The sequence below is a fragment of the Zalophus californianus genome, chromosome 4 (genome assembly GCF_009762305.2).
Source record: "Zalophus californianus isolate mZalCal1 chromosome 4, mZalCal1.pri.v2, whole genome shotgun sequence".
Classification (NCBI taxonomy): Eukaryota; Metazoa; Chordata; class Mammalia; order Carnivora; family Otariidae; genus Zalophus; species Zalophus californianus.
In genome coordinates, this window is record NC_045598.1 from 17,071,360 (window position 1) to 17,093,398 (window position 22,039).

At 43.8% G+C, this 22,039-nt stretch overlaps 2 protein-coding genes across 12 annotated transcripts in view; one reads left to right on the forward strand and one right to left on the reverse strand.

The window, feature by feature from the left end:
• The window catches only part of LUZP1 (leucine zipper protein 1), a 101,024-nt gene that overhangs the window by 31,697 nt on the left and 47,288 nt on the right, over positions 1-22,039 (reverse strand). For 8 of the 11 annotated variants that reach the window (XR_003522098.2, XM_027605686.2, XM_027605661.2 and 5 more), the window contains exon 2: positions 2,247-2,348. The exons of 1 other annotated variant lie outside the window; for it this stretch is intronic. The gene's annotated coding sequence lies outside the window, so the exon portion shown is untranslated. Of the gene's footprint in view, positions 1-2,246; positions 2,349-2,815; positions 2,837-10,294; positions 10,315-22,039 lie in introns of those variants that run through there. 2 more of the 11 variants (XM_027605696.2, XM_027605676.2) reach the window with 2 other exon arrangements.
• LOC113929105 (ATP synthase subunit d, mitochondrial-like) lies at positions 20,308-20,797 on the forward strand. Its single transcript, XM_035727136.1, has one exon. The coding sequence runs from the start codon at positions 20,312-20,314 to the stop codon at positions 20,795-20,797; it is 486 nt and encodes a 161-aa protein (XP_035583029.1). The 5' UTR covers positions 20,308-20,311.

Genomic DNA, 22,039 nt, shown 5'->3' on the forward strand with positions numbered 1-22,039 from the left:
CTCCAGGCACCTTATCACTTGGCCACCTGACCCTGCTTTTGTTCTTCTGGGCACATATCACTTAGTGGACATTATTTATCTACTTACCTGTTTTTCTATCTAGTTATTCATTCTCTTTTTATGTTTCTACCCTTTAGTATATAATCCTTGAGAGCAAGGACTTTTCCTGGTTTGTTTACTGCTGTATTGTTTTGTTTAGAGCTGTTGAGCTCCAAGAATTGTGCTAGGCATGTAGTAAGTGGTCAATTTGTATCACCAGAACATAAGCCCCAGTATATAACAAAATACTCTATGTACAATAGGTATGCGTAGTAAGTTTTGCTAAAGAAAATGATCACCTGCCCGGTCAAACTCACCAAGTATATTAAAAAACATTGATGTTTCTTAACTATAGAGAACTAAATGTTGCTGGTGAGAAGGTGGCCAGGGGATGAGCAGTAACAAGGGTACTTGTGATGAGCACTGGGTGTTATACGTAAGTGATGAATCACTAAATTCTACTCCTCAAATTATTACACTATATATTAACTAAGTAGAATTTACATAAAAACATACACACAGGGCGCCTGGGTGGCTCAGATGGTTAAGCGTCTGCCTTCGGCTCAGGTCATGATCCCAGGGTCCTGGGATGGAGTCCCACATTGGGCTCCCTGCTCCTTGGGAGCCTGCTTCTCCCTCTGCTTCTCTCTCTCTCTCTCTCTCTCTCCCTCTGTCTCTCATGAATAAATAAATAAAATCTTTAAAAAAAAAAAATACACACAAAACCACAAAACACTGGTGCTCCAATAAAAAGGGACTATAATACCATCAGAAAGATCTATAAACAGCGAATGCCGGCTGCCACACCACCCAAACAGAACGAGTTTCCCAACCCAGTTCCCCGAGGTAGGAAAAATGCTCTAGGGAAAGGAACAGAACAAGAATCCTGAGCCAATTTTTTTTTTTTTTTAACATTTATTTACTTATTTGAGAGAGAGAGCACAAGCAGGGGGAGCGGCAGGCAGAGGAAGCAGGCTCCCCTCTGAGCAGGAGCCTGATGCAGGACTTGATGCCACGATCTTGAGATCATGACCTGAGCCAAAGGCAGATGCTTAACCGACTGAGCCACCCAGGTGTGCCAAGAATCCTGAACCAAGTAACAGGGCAAGAGTTTGTCTCGAAGTTTCCCACTCCCTTAAGAAGAGCCCGAGCTATGTGTGATGTGCCCCCTTCCCTGGGAGGGGTCACCCTGCGAGTGAGAGGTCTTGTTGAGATTCCTTTCTTACATCCTGTCCTGTCACTACCATGCCTAGAACCAGTTCCCAGACTCAGTCAGCAGCCGCCCCATCACTTTACCTTTCCAGAGAACCTTCCTCTAGCTATTCTCCAGCTACCCCTGGTGACCAAGACCACTCAGTTTGGTCCTTTGGCTACACAAGTGTGATCTTCTTCTATTTCCTCACAGCGCTCCGCCTTGGTCAGCAACAACCAAGAAAATAACTAGAGTGCAGAATCCAGAAGGGCTAGGAAAAGGAGCTAGCTGTCAACCAAGACAGGTTTTTGTTTATTGTGCTTTGTTTTTTAAAATATTAAGTCAGTCACCGTCTCAACCAAAAACAGTAACTTTCTCAAAAGAGAAACATTACAGTACAATGAAAATAACCCAGGGTGAAATCCAGTTTCACTCCCTGTGTGAACTTGGAGAAGTTATTTAATGTCTCCAGGTTCATTTCCTTGGGGTGAAAATAACAGCACTTACCTGCAGCATCGGTGTAAAGACTAAAGGAGATAATGCATGTCAAACAGGACCATGCCTGGTGCACAGCAAGTATTCAGCAAATGCTAGCTTAGGCCTATTTCTGAAAGTTGTTGACTAAAAGCGAGGATTTTTACCTTGGGTAGGTTGGCTGTTTGGCTGATTACATTAGAAAACACATGAAGGCGGTGCCTGGGTGGCTTAGTTGGTTAAGTGTCTGCCTTCGGTTCAGGTCATGATCTCAGGGTCCTGGGATCGAGTCCCGCATCGGACTCCCTGCTCAGCATGGAGTCTGCTTGTCCCTCTCCCTCTGCCACCGCCGCCCCGCCCCCCCGTCTCTGCCTCTCTCTCAAATGAATAAAATCTTAAAGAACAAAAATTAAGTGCGCACAGTGTTTGGTTCAACAAATATTAACTTTCCTCCCTCTCCCGCAGTGATGCAAAAATTGCAGAGACTTCAGAAACCACGCAATTCTATCTGTGGCCAGGTTTCGCTGTACAGCATACTTACCATTTAGGTAATTTAAGCTTTCCGTTAATGCTCCTGGTGGCCCCCCTGGTGCTTGCTGTCTTGGAAACAGGCGCTAACTTTCAATGGCAGCTGCCTTTTGATCTGGACAGAATATAAACAGAAAGCAAGACATAGGTAAAGCGGGAATTGCACCAAGACTGAGCTGAAGGGAGAGGAGACTTCCCTTTTCCTGATGATATGGTCTCAAGGCAGACTATGTTGTCTTTCTTAAATTAACATGACTCCACAGTCCCCAAAAGTCTAAAACTCATGACATCTTACAGCTTGGGAGGGATCTCACAAATCAGTTAAATGCCCTCAATTTAAGGAAAGAAACTGAAACTTGGAAAGGGTGAGTCACACAACTGCTTAGGACTAAAGCCAGGATGCTACTAAAAATATGATGTTCTAGAAGATGGGTAAGAAAAAAAACCCCAAACATCTGTAGAGTACCTACCACACCCTGGGCAATATGTTTTATATTTCATACAAGACAATAATACAATAATATCATCCCCTACTAAAGAATCTAAATTTCAAGAAGTCAAGTAATTTGTCCAAGATCTTACAGCTTGTTAATAAATGGCAGTCAGGGGGCGCCTGGGTGGCTCAGTCGTTAAGCATCTGCCTTCGGTTCAGGTCATGATCCCAGGGTCCTGGGGTCCAGCCCCGCATCATCGGGCTCCCTGCTCAGCAGGAGGCCTGCTCCTCCCTCTCCCACTCCCCCTGCTTGTGTTCTCTCACTGTGTCTCTCTCTGTCAAATAAATAAATAAAATCTTTAAATGAATGAATGAATGGCAGTCATCAGGATTTAAACCCATGCCTGTCTGATAAAAAAGCCCCTTCACCAGGCTGACTCTCATTGGGTTGCCTTCGAGATGTGGTCCTCAAAAGGGCCTTGAACCACCCTGTATCAATTAGAACCAAGTAGGGCTTCTCTGTCTGAAAATTACCCTCTGGTTTTGTAACAAGCATTCTGCCGGAGACCTGAAAGGTCTACTAACCCATTGAATGTTACCCCTAAAGTTTCAGAAGAATTACTAGAGGTAGAAGATCTGGGGCAAACTTCTGTCTATCCTCATCTTGCCAAAGAATGGAAAGATACCTTCTACACGGGAAGTAAAGCTTCCATACTTGATCTTAAACACAAACTAACCCCCTTCTCTCATCATCATGGCCCATCCCTCCCTTACACATCCCACAGACTACCTTGTGGCCTCCTTCGGAGGCCGTTGGTCCCTTTAGTCTGATTTCTACCTCCACTACCAACCCCTTAACACACACACAGTGTCCATCCCTGCCTCTATGTTCCTAGAGTGAGACGGCTTAAAATTAAAAGAGAGAGATAATTGAATGATAGTTTTTTCAAATGGCTTTAAAAGAAAGATGAGGGGGCCGGCTGGGTGGCTTACTTGGTTGAGCATCCAACTCTTCGTTCCGGCTCAGGTCATGATCTCAGGGTCATGAGATGCAGCCCGGAGTCAGGCTCCTCACTGATCCTCTCCCCTCCCGCCCCTCCCCCACCTCCTCTTGCACATGCTCTCAAATAAATAAATAAATCTTTAAAAGAAATATGAGGGCCTGAAGCCTCAAACCAGTAAGACCAGAACAGAAAAGAATTAGTGACAAGCAATAAAAATAGAAAAGTAGGAAAAAAGATCTATACCAGGGTCAGCACCCAAGGGATGGCCTGAGTGGATGTGGGAGAAGTTTTAGCTTCCCCCAGAAACCCTCCCCCCGCCACACACATTTTTAAAAAAGTCAGTCGGAGTAGACCGTGTATAATTGCTATTTCAATCTGCTCTATCTCCACTCGGCCCAACAATGACAGCAGCACCGCTGAGAGCTACTGCCCCCACAGCCTCCTGCCACATTTCCCGGCATATTACTAAGGCGCAGGGGGCTACTCCTTTCAAAACAGGATAGAATACACTGCCCAGAAGCAAACAAACAGGAACTCCTGATGATCCAGATTTATTTTCAACTGTCTACATTCTCTCCTTATTTCTAAGGGATGGAAGCAAGCAGCAAATGATTTCTTTCCTTTGCTTCTGAATGTCATTTACTTCTTGCATCCTTGGATACTGGCCTTCTGTCCCCAGCACAAGAGGATGACTGTAAAGATCCTCATACTCTTTAGTGCTGCCCCTTCAGAGAGCTTTCCACCCTGGGAGAACCGCCCATACCACTTCCCTCTGGCACCTCTTCTGCTGCTTCTCGTTACCTTTTGCTGGAGATAGTGGTGGCAGTGTATATGTGTGGGTAGTGTCTATCTGTCTGTCTGTCAGTCTAGAAGCAGTGATGAAAGGAACCCTTACAGACCACGGAGAGTCCAACTGCCTCATGTGCCAGAGGAGAAAGTGAGTCCCACGAGAAGAGACTTACCCAAGGTTGCAAAGCAAGTTAAAATGAACACGGTTGAGTCCACCTGAGATAATAGGCTACACTGGAAAAAAATGCATCCAATTATCCTTTTATGATTGCTGAAGACTGAAGCTCTCTAAATATGTATCACTTTTGTTCCCAAAACACTTTGATAACGGATAAAAATGCTATGAGATGATTCTGGTTCCAGTATTATCCTCCAACAGATAACCACAATAAACTTTGGATAAAATGTAAAAAACTATCTGAAGTGAACAAAGGCCGGCAGAGTTTGGAGAGAAGTCAAAAACTGGGAAAAGGGGCTGGGATGGGACAAATTCCCCAGTTTTGGAGCTTTCACCAGAGGGCTGACCAGCGGCAGTGCCAATTGAAAAATAAACCCCAGGCTTTCTCTCTGGAGGAACCACAGAGTCCAGAGCAGCCACAGGTAATGGGAAATAAGAAAGAGGGCCAGAGAAGCAAAGTCCCAGGTGCTGTGTATGAACTCCAACCAAACTTCTAGCTGAGCCCTGAACCGTGCACACACAGGGCAGAACCCAAGCACCTCAGCCAAGGACCAAAGAACTGGACTAAGGTTTGAACTGCATACCCACTCCCCACAGGGGAGACAGACCCTGCAGTTTTGAATCTTAGGTAACTGCCCGCTAAAATAAAAACATCAGCAGAAATCATCAGGGTCTCCACAACATAACATCCACACACATTCATGTTCAGGCTACAATCCCAGATTACATGAAGAACTAGAAAAACTATACCCAATTTGCAAGGGAAAAGACAATGAACAGAGGGCAATTCCAAGATGACCCAAATACAGGAATTATCAGACAAGGATATTAAAGCAGCAATTATAGCTAAGCACAGGAAGTGAAAAAACTTTTATTTGAAAAGTGGAAATTTCAGGGGCGCCTGGGTGGCTCAGTCGGTTAAGTGTCTGCCTTCGGCTCAGGTCATGATCCCAGGATCCTGGGATCGAGCCCCGCATCGGGCTCCCTGCTCCGCGGGAAGCCTGCTTCTCCCTCTGCCACTCTCCCTGCTTGTGTTCCCTCTCTCAGGCACCTGTGTTGTGCACCTGTGCTGTGTGTCTCTCTCTCAAATAAAATCTTTAAAAAAAAAAAAAAGTGGAAATTTCAGAACAGAAATGTAATACCTGAAACAACAACCACAAAAATCCTCTGAAAGGGCTTAAGAACAGAATAGAGATGACAGAGAAAAGAGTCCATGACATCTGCAGATCAAGAGAAATTATCCAAATTGAAAAACTGTGGGTCATCCGCAGTCTCTAGAAGAACCACCCTCAGTCCTTCACCTGAGTGTACACAGTGATACCTTGATTTTGTTACCAGAAAAACCGCTACCAGAGAGAACCAGAATAACTAAGGATCACAGAGATACCGTGGCCCTGCAATTCTGCTGGAGCAGGCCACCCCTCATATCTACTAATTAACTTTTTGAGTTCTTCCAGATGTAAGCAAAGAACCAAGCTGAAGGTGGAAAATGAGAGGGCGGGATAAAAATTTAAACCTGACGGCGCCTGGGTGGCTCAGTTGGTTAAGCGACTGCCTTCGGCTCAGGTCATGATCCTGGAGTCCTGGGATCGAGTCCCACATCGGGCTCCCTGCTCGGCAGGGAGTCTGCTTCTCCCTCTGACCCTCTTCCCTCTCGTGTTCTCTATCTCTCATTCTCTCTCGCGAATAAATAAATAAATAAAAATAAAAATCTTAAAAAAAAAAAGAAAAGAAAAATTTAAACCTGAAATAACCATAATATCCAAAGTCCTAGGAGTCAAATCTGGTGCCCCATTGTGTCTAATGAGAAGCAAGAAGCAAGGAGACAATCATTTTGCCCCTAGAATTGCTGAGGGAGCATTCTCAGGAGTGTTCAGGAAAAAAGCGAGGAGGGATTTTGTTTTTTCTGCCCTATGCAATATCTTCACCAAAAAGCCAACCTGTAAACAGGCTGATGGCAGGATGGAGTGGGACCAATCACTGGGTCTGGGGCTTAAGAATGGCAGCAGCTTGGGGACAGCCAACCTAGTGCCACCTAGGCTGATAAAAGCAGCTAAGCTGAATGCCATCCCTGACCAGCTTCCCACACTCAAATCACTTCATGCAGGAGTTCAAGACACTCCAGGTAGGGGCGCCTGGGTGGCTCAGTCGTTAAGCATCTACCTTCGACTCAGGTCATGATCCCAGGGTCCTGGGATTGAGCCCCACATTGGGCTCCTGGCTCCATAGGAAGCCTGCTTCTCCCGCTCCCCACTCCTCCTGTTTGTGTTCCCTCTCTCGCTGTGTCTGTCTCTGTTAAATAAAATCTTAAAAAAAAAAACAAAAAACAAAACAAAAACGACACTCCAGGTAAAAATAGGGGCAAAAACACAGGTTGCAGAAGACATGTCTGAAAGCCCTGCCTTTTTCTCAACCCCCCTCTGCCCCACCCCACCTGCCACAAGGGCGGAGAATCCAGAGCAAGTGGGAAACTGCGGAAGAGGTACCCTCTTAGGGTGAGGAACCTGGAGCAGGGAGTTCACAGCCACCTGACACGCTGTCAACCTCACACAAGTTTTTTATACTCTGGGTCTCTGTTTTATTAGCCAAACAAAACACTAAGGACAAAATGATATTTAAGGGCCTTTCCAATAACAACACGTATGAACCCTTAACATGCTGTCTCCATGCCCCTGAAGAAACCATAAGTAATAGGTCCCAAAAGGCAAAAGTGGCAACATCCCAATTCACATGATTTATTAGAATACCTCAGGGTTATACAATTATTCAAATTTTTAAAGAATAAATTAATAATCTTATTATTAATTATTAATTCCTAGAGTTTATGTTAATAACAGATTTCAATACCTATGATGGAGGGTTGCTAAAATAATGTCCAATTTGGGGTACCTGGGTGGTGGAGTCAGTTAAGCATCTGACTCTTGGTTTCAGCTCAGGTCCATGATCTCAGAGTCGTGATACCGAGCCCTGTGTCAGGCTCCATGCTCAGCACGGGGCCTGCTTGAGTTTCTCTCTCCATCCTCCTGTGCCCCTCTCCACCACTCGTATGTGCTCTCTCAAATAAATAAATAAATCTTTAAAATAATAATAACAATGTCTGATCTCCTAGGATAACTCTTTTATCCATGTAACTCTTGGGATGAGAAGGCAGATACTCTTATCCCCCACATGACAGATGAGCAAACAGATTAAGATCTGTGACTCTTTCAAGAAGCTCCTAACAGAGACAGGACTAGAATCCAGTAATCCCATTTCTGAACTTCACCAAAGAAACCAAAGAAAGCTTACCAAAGAAACTTTACCTAACAAAGAACCAAGAGTATAATAAATAAGATTAAAATTAGAAAGAAAGGATTTAAGAACTTTCAAACACTTTGGAACCACTTATTAATACACAATTGATAAATACTAGCTTGTGATTAGGGCATCTGTTTAGAAGCAGGCCCTCAAGGACCACCACCTGTCCACCGTTTCCTTTTCTAAAAGTAGGCTATAATTGAGACTAGGCTTCCTTGCAATTAGCCCATGTTTGTGGGGTTTAGCAACAGAACCACATGTCTAAAATTGTTGGTTTTAGACCTGCTTTAGAAAGTTGGCTGAATCAGAAGAACACACTGGCTCGCTTTCACCCCTAGGAGTCTTTAATTAGGATCAAGGAGCCACAAGGATTAGGGCAGGTAATGGTAAATGTAAACAGCAAGTCACAACAAGCAGCCCAAGGAAAAAGAAACCAAAAGTGCTTTTATTACCTAATTTAATCTTCACAGTAACCCCCTCAGGTAAATGCCATCATGATTATTTTATAAATGAGGAAGAGATAAAGGGTCAAAGTCACATAGCTGATAAGTGGATTCTCACCTAGGTATTTCTGACCCCCAATTTGCTTTCTCCTCTGCATTATACCACCTCTCCAAGGAATTCTCTGAGCTCTAACTTTCAAGAAAGCCAGTCCTGAGCCACATCCCAAATATCACAAACCGACAAGAAGTTGATGGGTAGTTTGTGCATTCTTTCATTCAATAATGTATTCGTGCAAATACTGAGTGGTTACCATGCATCAAGCTCTGAGGTAAGCACTATCTTCATGCCATTTACTATATAGTGCAACAGGAAAACAGTGATTAAAAAATCACACTAGTAAATTAATAGAAGCTGACCCACTCACAGAGAAGTCTAAGAGGCTACCACTAGTGGTCAGGACGTTTCTAAGTAGAAGACGGAGCACAATGAACTTGAGCTAAACTGGATGACAACAAGGCGGAACAAGCAGACGCATGACGGGAGACAAAGTTGGACAGGTATGGAGAAAGCCACACCACACAGGCACTTGGAAACCGAATTATGGATTTGTGTCCTTATCCAAAGAGCTACAGAAAGTCATTTAAGTGTTAAGTAAGGGGTAAGGTGTGTACATTTCAAAAAGATCACTTCAGCTTCAGTATGGACCACAGATGGAAGGAGAGAAGAAAGGTGCCAAAAGATGTGGAGGGAGGCCAGATCCGTGGGCCAGGAGGCATGAGGGCGGTAAGAGCTAACCACACTGGGGGGATACGCAGCACCTACCATGCCCCAGGCCCCTTTCTGGGCACTTTGCAGGAATTAACTGAACCCTTACAACAACTCTACAAACTATTATCCCCATCTTATAAAAGAGAAGTTAAGTAATTTAATGGTATTACATGCCCCCTTCATGTGCTCACTTCCCTCATAGTCAGTCCCTTGCAAACATCTTTTTTTGATTTTATTTATTTATTTGAGAGAGAGCGAGAGAGAGCACATGAGGGGGGAGGGTCAGAGGGAGAAGCAGACTCCCCGCTGAGCAGGGAGCCCGATGCGGGACTCGATCCTGGGACTCCAGGATCATGACCCAAGCCGAGGGCAGCTGCCCAACCGACTGAGCCACCCAGGCGCCCTGCAAATATCTTTCATTCACTTGCCCCCCTGCCCATCGTATTCAACTAGTAAAACTTCAGATCACACTAAACCATACTAACAACCTCTCCAGGCCCACACCAAAGCAGCTAAGTTACCGACTAAGCTGTGTCTCTAGAGAAAATGCCAACTACTGACTGGCATCGTTTTTAAAAAAAAAATTTTAAGTAGGATCCATGCCCCACACGGGGCTTGAACCCACAACCCCGAGATCAAGAATCACATGCTCTACCAACTGAGCCAGCCAGGCACCCACATTTTAAATTTATCACCACAAATCTCAAACACGCCCCTCGATGCTGCCAGCAATCCCACAACATTTCTTTTGCTAGGTTCACTTTGTGACTCCCCAAAATGACTCTTGCACATCTTTTTCTTTCTCAATAAACCTCCAGCCCTCATCAGCTAAATGACTTTGTCCCCAAGAAGCAACACTCAGACCATCATCTCCTAACTCCAAGTCGAGCATTCTGCTTCCCCTGTTGTTACAATGAAGAGGCTTTGCTGATACATGAAGTACAACTTTTCATGTCTAAGGATGGATCCGATTCCCTCTTCAGAAGCAACCTCTGCTCGCTTACATCATTTTTCTCCCTGCGCAGACTCTCAAATGCCCCTACTCAACCAGCATGTGGCCCACAGGCCAGCACTGGCTCGCAGACTCCTACCGGTGGGGAGTACAGGAACTGAGAAGAGGCACTTGGACATCTGGGAAGCAAACTGACCTGGCTACAACATCCAAGCACAGGATACGAGGAGGACTTCTCAGATAGGGTTCTAGACCAGTGAGGATGCTGATCAACTCACACAGTGAGTCACACGTGGAGTGAGTTACAGACAAAATGCACATAGCAGTCTCACATGTAGGTCCTAGACAGATTAGAAAAAATTAATTGGTCCTGCATCACCGATAGCTTGAGAAGCCACACTCCAGAACAGTGCTTCTCAAACCTGAAAATGCACCCAAATCAGCTGGGGATCGCCCTGAAGTGTAGGCACTGACTCCGTAGGTCTGGGGTGGGGCCTAAGTTTCCCTATTTCTAACAGGTTCCCAGATTGATCCAGGGGCCACATTTGGAAAGCAAGATTCTAGAATTTCTCATCTTAAAAAACAAAAACCAGAAACAATAAACTCTCCCTTGATCTCACACCTCCTTCCAGCTAGTCCAGCCCCAATGCCTCTGCTTCTCCTCACAGCAAAACCGAGAGTGGTCTCTACTCTTCACTTTGTACCTCTCATTCTCAATTCACGCCAATCAGTCTTCTATCTTCAATGCTCCACGAAAACTGTCCATCAGAGCCAAAGGCCTCAACACTGCCAAATTCTGTGTGGTCCCTTCCTTATCCTCCAAATGGCATTTAACACAAATAACCACTCTTCCTCTACTGAAACCCTTTCTTCCTTGGTTCCAGGATATCACACTTTTCCTGATCTTCCTACTAAACGGGTCATCCTCAGTCTGCTCTGCCTTCTCTTCTACTTGACCAGAGACAGTCCTGGGGCCTTTCCTCTTTACCTGTACCCTCCCTTCTTTGGGCAATCTCCTCCAGTCCCATGACTTTTAATATCAATGACCTCCAAATTTTTATCTCCAGCAATGACCTCCCTGAATTCCAGAGGCATATCCGACAGCCTACATGACTTCTCTACCTGGATGTGTAACTGATATCACATATCCATATATTCTCAGATTCTTGATGGTATTTTACCTCCCACCCTTCTGTCCCCAAACTCATTCCTCTTTACATCTTTCCCCAATTCACAATACCACCATTCACCCAACTGCCCAGGCTGAACACCCAACCGTGCCGGGTGTCTCTTTCCCTCACACCCCACCTGCAAATCCATCAGCAGGTCCAATCAACTCCACTATCAACTCCACTTCCAAATTTTCTTGAACCTATCCCTCTGCTCTCTAGCCCCTATAAAGCACCCTAGCCCAAGCTACTGGACTTTCACCCTACCTACTACAACAGCCTCCTTAAGTCTCTCTGCTACCAACTCTCCCCCCATATATACACCACTCTCTAGATAGTGACAAATTAAATTTATAAACATTTCATCAGATCAAGACTCTATTTCTGCTTAAAAACAACATAACAAAACACCTCACAGCTTTCCCTTTCACTTAGAATAATCTAAAGTCCTCACCAAGTCTACCAGGCCCTGGGTGATCTGGTCCATCCTTACCTCTATGACCTCATCTCCTAACAGGTCCCCTCCCCACTCCCTGATACTTGCACACAGCATTCAGCCTTGGGGCCTTTGCACTAGCTGTTTCCTCTTCCCTCTGCACAGCTGGCTCTTTTTGGTCACTGAAGGGTCAGCTTAACTCCTACCACCTCTGTAAAGACTTGAACAGACAATATAAGGTAGCTCTCAACCTCTTAACAGATCACCCTAGTTTATGTGCACCTCAGCATTTAACCCCATCTGGTATCTCGTTTACTTGTTTCTTGTTCGTTTCTTCCTCCCCGCCCCTACCCCTACCTTCTGTCTACCTCATCACTATATCCCCGGGGTATTCCATATCTTAGAACGGGGCCTGGCTGACAATAAATAGATGGGTCTGTAGCACAGGGGAACAATCCAGGCTGGATACATAAATGTATGAGTCATGTCCACAGAGGTGTGGTTACTAAAGCCAATGGGGTGGATGAGATCACCGAGGGAGAGGATCTACTATGAGTAGAGGAGGGCTTGGGACAGTAGAACATTTCATAGCTGTAGGACGGAGGAGGAGGAGGAGGAAGGATAGCACAGTGTTACATCACTGGAGCCAAGACAAGAGAGTGTTTCTGGAAGGAACGAGTGGTCAACAGCGTCAACTTCCCTGAGAAAATGACCCCAAAAAATCTGTTGATTTCGGCTTCACAGAGGACACAAGTGACCTTATTGAGAGGTGTACAGTAGAGTGACAGAAACCAGCCTGGGACAGGCTAAGTGGAGGGAGGCAGTGAGTACAGACAGCTGTTTAGAGAAGTCTGGCTATTTCAAAGTGAAGGTGATGGACCCAAGAGGACGCAGGGCTGAGGACACTCGGTTTCATCTGTTTCTGTTCAAAGGAGGCACTATCCTAGCACCGCCTCACGTACGGGCAGCAAGTCACCCAAAGGCTTCAAGCCTTTTTCCTCAGCTTAGAATTCTACTCCCCTTGGACTGATTCCCAAATGTCCGGAGTATCAACCCGGAAGTCTTTTTTTATACCTACATCTCATCTTCCTCACTACAACGGAAGATAAAAATGCCCTTCTATACACTTCCCCTTGGTGTGTCAGGAACAGAAGGCATGGCTGTTTATACTGGAGGGCTTGGGTTTAGAAGGTCTGCTCTGACATTTTAATTTCAAGGCACATTTTGGAGTCACCATCATTACTTCTACCCCAGCAAGAATTTTCTTTCCATTTTATAGCCTCTAGAGAGCTTCCCTTTGTCTCTGTGGCACACTCCTCCTGCACCCTGCCTGCTGCCCAGGCAACATACTACGAAGGAAGAAATCCGCATGGTCTCAGAAGCCAGGCAATCGCGGTTCCCCTACAATTCAGTCACACAGCAGTTCAGGTGACACCACTTCCCAATCTCAGGCTCTTCAAGTGTACACAGAGATTCTCTCTAAACTTCACAGGGCTGATGTCGGGATTATAGGAAAATACACATTAAGTGTACACACACAAGGCCTGGCGTAAAGTGTATCCTATAAATGTTAATCCAATTTTCTCCTCATCACCATTCGGATAAAGCATTACACCCCCTGCACATTTTTATTTAGTTTCTCTTTCCCTCTAAGTGTACCACGAAGCCCTTGGGAAAAGAACCTTGGGAAATTCACTGGCCCAGTTCCAGCAGAAATAATTTTAAAGAAGTACTAAAAGAGGTGGGCGGGACCAGAGGTGTCACCGGGCAGCATCAAGAAGGGCGGGGAGGACGCCCCCGTCAGAAGACCTCAGCGGGCTCCACGCCCGGTTCTCGGCATTTCCCCACCACCCCTTGGTCCAAGTTCCCTTCTTGTAGCCTTGCATGTATCCCTTTACCTCGCCCTCTTCGTAAGTCCTGCTTGCGAGCAAGTCTCAAGTCAGCGTCTTCAGTATCACAAACACACAGAACAAAGAGCGCACACACTCAGAGCACAGACATACTGGGCAGTACGCTGGGCAATGAAATCCTCAGACTCAGTGCTGTTTCTCCAGTTTACTGGGTCTGTGACCCTTGTGGATTATTATAATCCTCTGAGTAGAAGTTTCCTCATTTGTATAACAGAAATGACCAATATATCTGGACTATAAGATTGTAAGGATAAAATGAAATAATATATGTGAAAGTACTTTGGCCACTATAAAACATGGTTATTGTTATATTATAGGTACGTAAGGCAGCTGCAGAGTCTACCTTTGGCCAGTTTAGGGGTGCTATTAAGAAAGCCCTCAGTCCAGGAGTAGTCTTGTTCTATGATCTATGGCTACCTGTTTTCATCTCAAGTCCTCCCATCCCTGGCAGCTGAAAATTTATATTCTTTCTAATTTCACATGATTCTCTTTTCTTAGCAAGGATTCTTCAACTTCTCTGACTAAATGGCTCCATGTCCCCAGAATGGTAAAGACCACTGGCCCTGATGCTCTATAAGGGCCCTTTGTGGCTCTAACATTCTAAGCCTATCCATCCTTTGCACCCAAAGTACTTTGTCCGTATCTCTACTTGCACAATTTCCAGTCTACTTTGCATCATAGCTTTATTTTATATCATCTCCTAAGGAAAGAACAGAAGGTTGTCTAGTTTTATGTTCCCCACAGCACTTAACATGGAACTTTGTACACAGAGCTTTGTGCTCCAAAAATATTGGCTGATTGACTCAATGCTCACTTCTATTTTTTTGCACTTATTGTCCATACCACACAATAATTACAGACTACCCTCTTATTCTTTTATGCTTTTTTGGTACCTCTACAGGCCTGGCAGAGTGTGAAACACATCGTCAATATCTTTTTTAAAGACCAGTGACTGGTTTATCTCTTGGTCAAGGTGAAAAAGTCCTATCAACCTATTCTACCTATGATTTTTAACAACTTGCTCTGGTTACTGACAAATATAAACATAGCATTTATCGGATTGTAACAAAAGGAAACTGCATAACAGAGTTATTACATAGAGGCAAATGAAATGCACAGGTTGAGGGGCCTTTTTCTTGCCAGTGGCATCAAAAATATGGTAAAAAGGCAAATATATTGATAGTCAGATCTGGACTCCAGAGTTTATCTCTAGAAGATGGGCAGTCTCCTAAAATGGCTCCCAATGATCTCCACCTGCTAGTGTCCATGTTCTATGTGGGCTCCTCCCCTTGAGTTTGGTCTGGGCCTCATGACCTTCTTCTAATAACAAGAATACGGCAAGAATTAGGACGTCATTTCTGAGATTAGGTTATAAAAGACTGAATTCTTTCCTGCTGGCACTTTCTCTCTTTTGCCATCTCTCGCTGTGATGAAGCTATCTGCTGTGCTGGAGAGGCCCATATGGCAAGGAACTGAAGGTGGCCTCTGTCTACCAACCAGCAAGAAACTGAGGCCCTCAATCCAACTGCCCACAAGGACCTGAATCCTGCCAACCACCTCTGAGAGAACTTGAAGCTGGTCCTTCCTCAGTCCCACCTTGATGGTTCATATCTTGATTATAGCCTGTGTGAGACCCTGAAGCAGGGGACCCAGCTAAAGCCATGCCTGGCTCCCTAACCCACAGAAACTGATATAATAAATGAGTATTGTTTTATGCTGCAACATATAACTAATATACCCTGTATATTTAAAAAAGGGAGGGGGGCACCTGGGTGGATCAGTCGGTTGAGCATCCAACTCTTGGTTTAGGCTCAGGTCATGGTCTCAGGGTTGTAGAATCAAGCTCTGCGTCAGGCTCTACGCTGAGCGTGGAATATGCTTGAGATTCTTTCCCTCTCTCTCTGCCCCTCCTCCACCTCACACACTCTCTCTCTCTCTCTAAAATAAAGAACTAAAATATTTTTTTTTAATTTTTTAAATAAAAAAGGGAGGGGATGTGGACAGAGAACCTATGGATTAAAAGATTCTTTAAAAAAAGACATATCAACCAATCACAATGTATAGATCTTAACTGGATCCTGATTCAGACTAACTGTAAAAAACAAAACAGAATCATGGACAAGAAAATGAAAATTTGAATGACTGGATATTTGATGGTATTAAAGAATTCTTGTTTTTTATGTGATTATTAAAATTGTAGGTTTTTTAATTTTAAGAAGCCCTTAACTTTTTTTTTAAAAGATTTTATTTATTTATTTGACAGAGAGATAGAGAGCACAAGTAGGCAGAGAGGCAGACAGAGGGAGAAGGAGAAGCAGGCTCCCCACCGAGCAGGGAGCACGACGTGGGGCTCGATCCCAGGACCCTGGGATCATGACCTGAGCCGAAGGCAGATGCTTAATGACTGAGCCACCCAGGCGCCTCAAGAAGCCCTTAACTTTTTTTTTTTTTTTTTTAAGATTTTATTTATTCATTTGAGACACAGATACAGAGAGAGAGAGAGAGAGAGAGAACATGAGCAGGGGGAGAGGCAGAGGGAGAGGGAGAAGCAGGCTCCCACTGAGCAGGGAACCTGATGCGGGGCTCAATCCCAGGACCCTGGGATCATGACCTGAGCTGAAGGCAGACGCTTAACCATCTGAGCCACCCAGGGACCCTTAACTTTTAAACATACATAATGAAATGTTTACAGATGAAATGATACAATGTCTGGAATTTGCTTCAAAATAATACAGAATGGGGTTAAGTGGATAAGGGTATAGATGAAATAAGATTGGCCATGAGTTCCTAACTGCTGAAACGGGAGATGGGTACATGGGAGTCCCATTTTTATGAAGTTTCCTTTTGTATAAATTTGACATTTTCTCTAACAAAAAAAACCTAAGAAAGGGGAGGGGGTGGGTAGAATCCAAGAGCCCAAGGGCCCTTCTAGTTCTGACAATCTAGGATTAGGTAATAATCCCACAGTACTTCAAAGCCTATGCTACAGCCACTCTGACCTTCCGTAGGTTTACAGTGGATATACCACTTCAGTCCACGCCAGTGACCAACATTACCGACTTTCCCACAAAAAAACTCTGTTAAGCACTTAGATCTGATGAATTAAGATTAAGAAAATAAGAAATTAAGAAAAATAAGATTATTTGCACAATTTGGCCCACAAAGATAAAGAAGATGGAGTGATATGGTGGCTAATTGCTAGAAGATGCTTGACACAAACTAGAAGGAATCACCCTAGGTCTTCCCAGTTTGGAAAACCAACTCCTGTTGCACTTTATTGTGGCCTGCCTGGGGACACTCCAGCGTCCCACCTACATGGATGTTTTAACACTTCCTCCCTGTGCTGTGTATAGACTTAATTTCCTAATCCCTTAAAGTTTTCTTTCAACTGCCGTGAATGACCTATTTTCCAATTTCCAATTGTGTTCAACTAATTAAAAAAGAAAAAAAAAAACCTCATGATCAACAGTTCTACAAGAAAAGAACTTCAACAGGGAAGAAATCATATCTGCTTTTTCATGTCAGAGTCTCTGATTCTTAAGTTAGAGAATCAACCTTTGAAGTTCCTACTAAACAAGAAGATTCACACCACAAAGTAAAATCGGGACAAATGAGAGCTTCATGACTGTATTCTAGACCCTAGCCTTCACCTCTCTGTAAAAGAACAGTCCTGAGATTTATACTCCGAGGGGTTTTCAACCTTAGCGAAATTATCAGAAAAACCTAGGAGCTTTCAAAAATATCCTTACTGTCTGGCAACTGACTCAATTTCCACAATGAGTCAGTGATATGAAAAAGGGGGAGCAGAGAAAGAAGGGCTCTGCTACATACAAAGAAACTGAGGAAACATAACAACTTAGTGTATCGTGTGGCTGGTCAGATCCTTATCCTAACTAACTGCAAAGACATTTTCAAGACAATCAAGGAAATCTCATTATGATCTTATCTAGATATTATTAAGGATCTGTTAATTTCATTAAATTTGATAACGGCATTATGGTTATGTAAGAAAACGTCCATATTTAAATATGCATATAAAAGTGTGTAGGGATAAGGCACCTGGGTGGCTTAGTTGGTTAAGTGTCCAACTCTTCACTTTGGCTCAAGTCAGGATATCAGAGTTGTGAGATCCAGCCCCGTGTCTGGCTCCCTACAGAGTCTGCTTGTCCCTCTCCCTCCCCCTCCCACCCCTCCTCACACGTGCGCTCTCTCTAATAAATAAAATCTTTTTTTAAACAAGTGTGTAGGGGTAAAATGACATGATTTCTGGGATTTGCTTTAAAATTCCTCAACACATTAAAAATTAGAACAGAAATGAAGCAAATGTAGCAGCAACATCTTGAAAATTATTGAATATAGATATACGTAGGTTCACTCTATTAGCCTCCCTCCTTCTGTGAATGTTTGGAATTTTTCATAATAAAAAAAAAAAAACTTGAGGGGCGCCTGGGTGGCTCAGTCATTAGGCGTCTGCCTTCGGCTCAGGTCATGATCCCAGGGTCCTGGGATCGAGCCCCACATCGGCTCCCTGCTCAGCGGGGAGTCTGCTTCTCCCTGTGACCCTCCCTCCTCTCATGTGCTTTCTCTCTCTCATTCTCTCTCTCAAATAAATAAATAAAATCTTAAAAAAAAAAAAAGACTTTTAAAATCTTTAAACAAAAAACAAAAACAAAACTTGAGGGGCACCTGGATGGCTCAGTCGGTTAATCATTTTGACTCTTGATCTCAGCTCAGGTCTTGATCTTGGCTAGGGGCTTGATCTCAGGGTCATGAGTTCAAGTTCTATACTGGGCTCCATGCTGGGCATGGAGCCTACTTAAAAAAAAAAAAAAAAAAATGAATGCTAACACCTAGTACAACCAAACTCTTTAGCAGTATCTACCAGAGCTGATATATGACCTAGAATCTTATTCCTGGGTATACACCCAAGAGAAGTGAGTGCATACGTCCACCAAAAGACATACACAACACTTCTGAGTATCCATGGCAGCTTTGTCAAAAAGCCCAAACTGTTAAGATCCCAAATGTCCAGGGTGCCTGGATGGCTCAGTCAGTTAAGCGTCTGCCTTCGGCTCAGATGTGATCCCAGGGTTCTGGGATCAAGCCCCACATTGGGCTCCTTGCTCAGCAAGGAGCCTGCTTCTTCCACTCCCTCTGCCCCTCCCCACCGCTCATGTTCTCTCACTTGCTCTCACTCTATCTCTATTTATTAATAAATAAAATATTTAAAAAACAGGATCCCAAATGTCCATCAACAGAATAAATAATTGTGGTACATCCAAACAATAAAACATTACATACTCCTACATACAACATAGATGGAATACCCAATATCCAGACACAGTGTTGAGCAAAAGCAGCCAGACCCAAAAGAGTGCATACTGATTCTATTTATATTCTATTACACGAAACTCAAGAATTCACAAAACTAATCAATGGAGATAGAAGTCACAATAAGTGGTAACTTGGGCAGCCAGTACTGATGAGGAAGAAGCACAAGGGAGCCTTCTGGAGTTCTGGAAATATTCTCTATCTTGACTTGATGCATATCCTGATGTGAGCAGTCTTTACATGAAGTATACATATATAAAAATTCATTGAGTATTGGGGCACCTGGGTGGTTCAGTCAGTTAAGCAGCCGACTCTTGATTCAGGCCATGATCTCAGGGTCTTTAGAGCTGCTGGGTGTGGAGCCTGCTTAAGATTCTCTCTCTCCCTCTCCACCCGCTCATGCACACTCTCTCTAAATAAATAAAATCTTTAAAAAAAATTTTTAATGGGTCTGCTTCTGGAAGTTTGGCAACAGAGGTTTCAAACTTTTTCTAAGACAGACTTGAGCTGCCGCAGATTGGGACAAGTTCAGTGACCTGAGAAATTATGAGAAAGAAAAAATAATCTATGTCTTCTGAGAAAGAGACAATTTCTAACTGATGTATTCCTTTTGTGGAATATTAAGCTAAAATAAGTTATCTCGGGTGCCTGGTGGCTCAGTCATTAAGCGTCTGCCTTTGGCTCAGGTCGTGATCCCGAAGTCCCGGATTGAGCCCCGCATCGGGCTCCCTGCTCAGCCCGGAAGCCTGCTTCTCCCTCTCCCACTTCCCCTGCTTGTGTTCCCTCTCTCGCTATGTCTGTGTCAAATAAATAAATAAAATCTAAAAAAAAAAAAGATTTAAAAAAATAAGTCATCTCAATAATGAGCAAACGAATATGGGAGTAAAAAATCAGAATCCTAGGTATCAGTATTTTATAAAAGCTCTCTAAGCAATTCTAATGTGCAGCCAATGCTAAGGTCCATTCTTCTACCTCAGCAAGCTCAAACTTAAGACTCCCAAGCCTTTCTCCTTCCATTTCAATAGGACTGTGAGACAAGGTAGTAAGAACCGAAGCTTGAAAAGATGGTGGAGCAGAGAGGACAGAGAGTTGCCTCTTTGAGAAGAGTAGGAATCTAGGGCAAGGGAGGAAAAACTTAGGTTAGTGCTAACGGATCTAAGAACAAAGTTTTAAGAGACTGAATATCACAACTCATATTTTAGTTCTAGTTTCACTACCAACTAGCTATGGGTATCACTTTAGGCAAACTGCTTCATCTCTCCAGGCCTCCCTATGATCTCGTACAGCTTTTAAACAAAGTCTGGGACCCAGTTCCGTTCCTTGCTGCTGTGGACTCTAGGCCGCCGGGGTCGGTGAAGGATCTCAAGATGGCTGCACGAAAACTTGCTCTAAAAACCATTGACTGGGTAGCTTTTGGGGAGATCATACCCCGAAACCAGAAGGCCATTGCTAACTCCCTGAAATCCTGGAATGAGACACTTACCTCCAGGTTGGCTACTCTCCCTGAGAAACCACCTGCTATCAACTGGGCTTACTACAAGGCCAATGTGGCAAAGGCTGGTTTAGTAGATAACTTTGAGAAGAAGTTTAATGCCCTGAAAGTTCCTGTGCCAGAGGATAAATACACTGTTCGGGTGGATGCTGAAGAAAAAGAAGATGTGAAAAGTTGTGCCGAGTTTTTGTCTCTCTCAAAGGCCGGGATTGAGGAATATGAAAAAGAGCTGGAGAAGATGAGGAACATAATTCCATTTGATCAGATGACCATTGAGGACCTGACTGAAGTCTTCCCAGAAGCCAGATTAGACAAGAAGAAGTATCCCTATTGGCCTCACAAGCCAACTGAGAATTTATAAACTTGAGTTGGGGAGAAAGCTCTGGCCCTCGTATTGTAAACGCTGGACATTAAAAATAATGATACAGTAAAAAAAAAAAAAAAAAAAAAAAAACCAAAGTCTGGAGAGGAAGGTGAGAGGAATCAAGTAAGAACAGGCCCCTCTGAAAGACCCTAGGATTGCTTCTAACATAGATAGCACTTACCATCCTGTATTGTAATTATCTACTTGTTTATCTCCCCCCACCAAACTGTGAGCTCTTAGAAGGCCAAGATTATAGTATTTCATCTCCAAATCCAAGCACATACATAGAACTCGGCATACAGTAATAGTTCAGTCAATGTTCAATGGCTAAATAGCTGGACACTATGAGGAGTGCCTATATTAATGTTCTTACAAGCATAGGTGTACTTATATAAGAACAAATCATCTCCCACATGTAACACTGAGTAGTAACACTGAACATTATTTTCTTTATTAATACCAACTAAAGGAAGTCCAGATTCTAGGATGCTCAGAATCATCAGAAAGGCTCCAAGATGTCCTGCCCCCTCAAAAGTCCATGCCTCTTCCTCCCTAAATAGTATGCCTGCTAATAATAATACCTAATGCTTATACATGATTTCATAGTTCAAAGCGCTTTCACTCCCATACACTCTCACAACTCTATGAGGAGGTATTATCAAACCCATTTTATATGTGAGGAAACAGAGGCTCATATTTTAAATAATTTGCTAACCTAAGGCAAGCTGAAAGCTTCTAAAGGAAGACTTTCATAGGGAGCCCCTGTCGTCAGTGCCCAGAAAGAGAAACAGGAACATCACCATTTCCAATCCCCCAGTCTCCCCCAAATAAGATGGATCGGTCAGCCCACTAGCTGCTTTGCTTTATTAAGCTAACTACCTCTTAAGTTTTCCTTATCCCCATGAGATTACTTTTATTTTTTGAGAGAGATGGAGGGGGAGAAGGAGAGAGAGAATCTTAAGCAGGCTCCACACCCAGTACAGAGCCCCACACGGAGTTTGATCTCACAACCCTGAGATCAAGACCTGAATAGAAATCAAGAGTCAGACACTTCACTGACCGAGTCACCCAGGTGCCCCTATCGATTACTTTTATTATGCTTTAAGCAAAAAAATAAGGCCAGCCCACAGCCACACTCAAAAGCTACTAGCTAACCTCTCTGTGTATAAAAGCTAAAGAAGTTAAGAGCAAAATTTGCTCCAGTGGGAAGCTCTAAACCCTGCCGACCAGAGAGCCCTG